At 48.7% G+C, this 6,000-nt stretch overlaps 1 protein-coding gene across 4 annotated transcripts in view; it reads right to left on the bottom strand.

The window, feature by feature from the left end:
* Positions 1-2,964: 2,964 nt before the first annotated feature.
* LOC144736575 (N(G),N(G)-dimethylarginine dimethylaminohydrolase 1-like) overlaps positions 2,965-6,000 on the bottom strand; it is a 47,322-nt gene continuing 44,286 nt past the window's right edge. For all 4 annotated transcript variants that reach the window (XM_078619136.1, XM_078619135.1, XM_078619137.1 and 1 more), the window contains 2 exons: positions 5,763-5,906; positions 2,965-4,281 (listed from right to left, as the gene is read on the bottom strand). In XM_078619136.1, the coding sequence (XP_078475262.1) occupies positions 4,165-4,281; positions 5,763-5,906 (261 nt within the window). In that variant the 3' untranslated portion in view covers positions 2,965-4,164. The remainder of the gene's footprint in view (positions 4,282-5,762; positions 5,907-6,000) is intronic.

The raw sequence follows: 6,000 nt of genomic DNA, 5'->3' as shown, positions 1-6,000 counted from the left end.
CCACAGCCATTTAAGCTCACTCTTCCCACCCCACAGGTGACGAAGCACGGGTTTTGATTTTCCACTGCACGAGCAAGACCCGTGCCAGTACCATAGATGGGCGCAATGCCCGTCGAGAACGCCCCCCCACCTCCAAGCTAAATTCGGATGTCTTGTCAGGCCAGAGTATCACAGATTGGTTTCAGCTCGGCCAACGGCAAATATCCAGCGGAAAATTCCGCGTTGGCTCCATGATCGCACGGCACGGATGTGCGTGTTCATTTTCTCCGGGTCCTGCTGCGGTTGTTTTCCCCTCCACATTTAGAATCAACATCATGGGTTGAGAGTATTTGGCTGCTATCAATTTCCACGTGACAATCCACTTCATTGAGCTTTTGTTCGTGGCTAGGTCGCTTATGAAAAAGAGATACATATCTCAGTGGGCCTTGCTTGGTAAGAAGAAAAAAAAAATATCGTAAAACAGCAATAGTACACGTGTGTGTGATCGGTAATGTGTGGTAATAGATTGCGCACTCAACTGCAATCTCCATTATGAGATCTCTTTTACCAGTGGCAAAATATAGTAGTAGGTTTTTACCCTTTTAAACTGGTACAAAACTGACACCTTTATACAAGGCATCTAAAGAAAGCCGTCTCTCGGGTGTGGACCAATCAACTTCAAGGACAGTGCATATTATTATCATTATCAGAGTTGCTTCTTTTTGTTTGCATTTTTGACTACTTGTGGTTATTGCAAACATGATGCCTTGTATAAAGGTGTTAGTTTTGTACCAGTTTAAAAGGGTAAAAACCTACTACTACAATGCAATCTCCATGTTACCCAGATTGCCCCTGACCACCGCGCGTATTACGAGTAGTAACTGGCACCTTACCTGGTTCTACAAGCTCATCTCGGCCTAAAATGCATAATACTTGACGGAGCAGTATTAATCATGGGCATCAACACTGGCAATACGATGGACACTTTAAAAATAAAGTGTCCTGAGAGACACCCAGGGTCTGTGCTGGGCTCAGTGTCCCGACACTGGAATTATAGGCCAATCGGAATGACAGAAGCCATTCGAAACAAATGCATGCACGATTCGGATCGGAAAATCAGATTGTTAAATACTCATCACAGATTCACATGTTCACAAGTTAAATTATCTGCAATCACGCCCCCAAAAACATTGTTTCCCAGAGTTTGTAGCCTGGTATGGGTGTGCCCAAGTTCGCGGGGTGTGTGTGGCGCTGAAGTGCGTTGTGTAGAGTTTAATATTTGAATACATATGCGACGGTTTTTTCTGCGATCCTAGCCTAAAAAGGGACAAGATCAGCCCCCCGAGAGCACAGAAACGCTTTCAATCAATTGTAGATTTTTCCTTCGGATATCAGAAGACCCCAGGATACGCTGGCGGGACGATGTCGCTCAGCTGGCCTGGGAAACCCTCCTGGGAATTCCCCAAGGAAGCGCTAGGAGTCTCGCCAGGGTGAGGGAGGTCTGGATATCCTTACCCGGGACAAGTGGACTGAGAAACGAGCGAATATCAGAACCCATATTTTCATTAACATATCACAGGCGATTGCCAACCCATCATTTGCAGGCTTCTCTTACCAAAACCACGCATTTGTCGTTTGCCAAACTCACCAGAATAATCTACCTCTCTGAGATTGCTTCTAATCCACAGAAGCAATCTCAGAGAGGTATTTTTGTGACATCTGCTTCTGTGGATCTCGCTTTGCCCTCAGGAGATCCGGAACGAATCCGTCGTTTCAGGACGTGGCACCGATGGGCGCGTTCTGGATCAGAACTTGGGAGATAAAAATTCCAAACTTGGCTATTATCCATCGTGGCAGGTGTCGAGACTCTAAAATAACTATGAAGCAAATGGCTAAAAAGATAATACCATCATGCTGGGAGTCGGTTTGACACGTAGTAGGCTTTTTCGCGACCAATATCCACAAGGTTTTTTTTGGGTTAGATCGCATAAATACTTGTTGTTAAACCCGCCATCAACCCGACACGGTGCTTTGTCTGGAAGATTTTGCGGGTTTTTTCCTGGATTTTCTGTTTGCGCATAGTCACATAGTCACTTTAAGATCTTCTTGGTTCTTTCGGTAAAGTCACGTAGAAGGGAAGTAATAAAATAATAAAAATAAAACATAATAAAATAATTCTCACGACGTTTCGGCCACAACGCAAGCAGCCGTCCTCAGGTGAAGACCAGGTCTGTCGGGGAGATGTTTTCTTGTTCATGTTTTTTTGCGGTTGCACCCGATTCAAGAGCCGAATGGCTCACGGGGCTACACCAAATAAATGAAACTGAAAACAGCCCATTAGTAAGGTCCGTCACGTAAACAAAACGTGCCAATTCGTTACTGGTAGTAGCACACCGGTGTGGTGGAGAGCAAATCGACAACATTTGCAATTCAAGTACCGGTGACGTTTCGCCAGCAATTACAAGCAGCCTCAGCAGGGCGATGACCAGAGTTGTTCTGGACGCTACACGAGCATTTACTGGAGCTGCGATTGGTCAATTTAAGGGTCGGTTAATTGTTCATCTTCTTGGTTCTTTCGGTAAATTCACGTAGAAGGGAAGTAATAAAATAATAAAAATAAAACATAATAAAATAATTCTCACGACGTTTCGGCCACAACGCAAGCAGCCGTCTTCAGGTGGAAAACAGGTTTCGGCCACAACGCAAGTAGCGTTGTGGCCGAAACGTCGTGAGAATTATTTTGTTATGTTTTATTTTTATTATTTTATTACTTCCCTTCTACGTGACTTTACCGAAAGAACCAAGAAGATGAATCCCTGCAGTCACGAAAGCTTTAAATCGAAATTTACGGTTAATTGTTGTTTTAACAAGAATTACAAATCGGCTTAACACGTAGGCTCTCTCGCTTTGTTTACGTGACAACCTTTACTGGCTGTTCATAATCAACGTTTTTGGGCTTAGATCGCGTTATTTATAAATGTGTCGTAACCCTCCACCACCCGACACGGCCAATCAGTAAAAAAGTGTCACGTTGACAAAAGACAATTAGTTCACTGCTTTAGCCCACCGGTGTGTTGAAGCGTGAAACCACAACAATTTACAATTTGAGTACGACGTTTCGCTGGTAATTGCATCCAGTATCATCGGGCAATTCGCCAGAATGGTGAATAATATTGGTCGCGAAAGCCTACGTGTTAAATTTACTGGCTGTGTCGGGTGGTGGCGGAGGGTTACGGCACAAATACTTGCGCCAAAAACTTTTTATCACGAATTATAAAATCCATTTTTTTTTGTGGGCGATTACTCAGCGCTCCCTTTAAAAACACGTCGCCCCCCCCACCCCCCCCAGGAGGCCACACGCGGCGTGACGGTGAGCTGACGATGCCGATGACTTCGCCAAGGCCCGCCGCCCCCCCCCCTCATCACTTCCCGTTCAGCGGCACCACACTGGTGCAGAGGCGAACTTAACTTAACTTTTTTTGGGCTCCCCCAACTCGTATTGCGTCATGCAACTGATAATCGATATGTAAATCCAGCTCAATGTATTGCGCATCTGATCAAATTGGTTGGCTCACGGAAAGCATTTGGGGCTGTGGTTTGTTTTCTGGGTCTCTGAGAAATTTCTGCCGATATCGGAACGATGCCCGGCAACACCACAGACGGATAAAACGCCGCTGTATTGTGATGGTACTGTGGGACCCACCGTCGTGCAACGTTGCATATCCGACCGTCGCATAAATCCGACCCATTAACCGACCCACATCCCCTCCCCCCACTGCTGTATTTGTGCATGATGGCATAACCATCGTGTTCTATAAACCTTCACGTATTTGACCCTTTCACCTACATCCACCGATTCTCCAGTCCCCAGCGAGGCGGGCGTGCAACTTTGCAGCATCTTCAGCGTCACGCAGCGCCGAGTGCCATCAGAGCCGCATGAGGCAGCTTGGTCGGTTAGAAGTGGCCGCTGTGGTTGCGTCGTGCTTAATGAGCCTTCATCGCTGCTGCCTGGTGATCAACTCTGACATCAGCGGGGGGGGGTTAGGGGCAATTGGGGACGAGCATTGGGCGTGTGAAGGAGCGTGCGGCGATTGTGTGCGAGCGTACGTGAGAGAGCGAGCGAGCGTGGTTGACCGTGATCGGTGAGGAGGGAGGGAGGAAGGGAGGGGGCCAGGTGGGGTGACGTCACAGTTGGTGGCGCTTGTTGATGAGCACCGAGCAGCACGTGAGAGCACCGTTCACCTTCGCCAGTTCCGAGTTGGACACCGGGATGAGGGCGTAATCCTTCAGCTTTTCAAACGCCTGCCACCACGTGGAGATATTGGAGGTGAGAGAGAAGGGGGGGAGAGTGTGTTTTACGCAAGTCAGAGTGAGTGTGTGTCTGTGTGTGAGAGTAGGGAGCGGTGGTGTAGCGGTTAGCGCGCTGCGCTACAAACCCGGCAACCCGGGTTCGATTCCCGCTCACGGCCAACACCGGTGACGGTTATCTGAACCGGTCCTGGGCCTCCCCTAGGTCGACTCAGACTGAAATTAGTACCTGGTGCGGTGTGTAAACATCGCCACTGGGGAGACAAAGGCGGTCGGGCGTGGTTGCTGGCCACCCACCCCCTCGTGTGCCGTTCCAGCCTTCATAGGTAGCAGCACTTGCCCCTACAGTCGGTTATCAGCTATACGGGGGGTCTTTTGTCTTTGTGTGAACATTCGTGAGAGTCGGCTAAATTGTGAGAGCGAGCTCTAATGTGAAGGTGTCAAGTAAAGCAGCGTATGAATGAGCGAGCGAGCGAGCGAGTTTGTGTGCGAGTGAGTTACCGGGTGGGTGGTTCAGTGAGCGAGTGATCAAAATCGTGAGTGCCCAAGTGGGTGAATGAATGAATGAGAAAATAGGTGCAGTGATGAGAGTTTAGCTGGCGAGCGAGAATGGATGTGGGGGGCGAGTGCGTGAAAGAGCACAAGTGAGCAAGTTGGGGGACAATTTTGGTAAATGAATAAGTGGGTGGGCGAGTTGAATGAAACGAGTGGCTAGGTACTGGCAAAGGTTCTTGAATGGTGTAAGTATATGGCAGTTGGTGAGGAGGTAGGTGAATGAATGAATGAGTGGAGTGTGTAGGCAAGCAAATGAGAGTTGAGTTTCTGAGCAGGCAAGTAGGTAGGTGAATGAATTAATGAATGAGTGGAGTGTGTAGGCCAGCGAATGAGAGTTGAGTTTCTAAGGAGGAAAGTAGGTAGGTGAATGAATGAGTGGAGTGTGTAGGCAAGCGAATGAGAGTTGAGTTGCTGAGCAAGTAGGTAAGTGAATGAATGAATGACTAAGTGGAGTTTGTAGGCAAGCGAATGAGAGTTGAGTTTCTGAGCAGGAAAGTAGGTAGGTGAACGAATTAATGAGTGAGTGGAGTGTGTTGGCAAGCGAATGAGAGTTGAGTTTCTGGGCAGGCAAGTAGGTAGGTGAATGAATGAGTGGAGTGTGTAGGCAAGCGAATGAGAGTTGAGTTTCTAGGCAGGTAGGTAGGTGAATGAATGAATGAGTGGAGTGTGTGGGCAAGCGAATGAGAGTTGAGTTGCCAAGCAAGTAGGTAGGTGAACGAATGAATGAGTGGAGTGTGTAGACAAGCGAATGAGAGTTGAGTTTCTAGGCAGGTAGGTAGGTGAATGAATGAATAAGTGGAGCGTGTGGGCAAGCGAATGAGAGTTGAGTTGCTGAGCAGACGGATGTGTGAATCAGCGACATGGAAATCAAAAGGAGATGAACGAGCGAGCGGGCGGGCGGGCGGGCGAGCGGGGGTCACCTTGGCAGACTCGGGGTAGTCCTCGCCGGACGCGTGCAAGAGCGCGTGCCCCTTGTTGCCGAGCCGTGCGTACACGCAGTTGGCGGCGCCGTCGTCCGGCACGGTGAGCTTGTCGTAGTGGTGGTCGGTGAGCTGCTGCATGGTCTAACTCGCCACGCGCGCGCACAAACACACACACGGCGGCGTCAGCGAGCATCACGTACAAAGACAACACCACGCCCGGTCGCCTTTGTCTCCC

Source organism: Lampetra planeri, chromosome 61, assembly GCF_965212315.1.
Source record: "Lampetra planeri chromosome 61, kcLamPlan1.2.h2, whole genome shotgun sequence".
Lineage (NCBI taxonomy): Eukaryota > Metazoa > Chordata > Hyperoartia > Petromyzontiformes > Petromyzontidae > Lampetra > Lampetra planeri.
The sequence above is the reverse complement of the archived record's forward strand: the minus strand, read 5'-3'. Positions and strand labels throughout refer to the sequence as shown.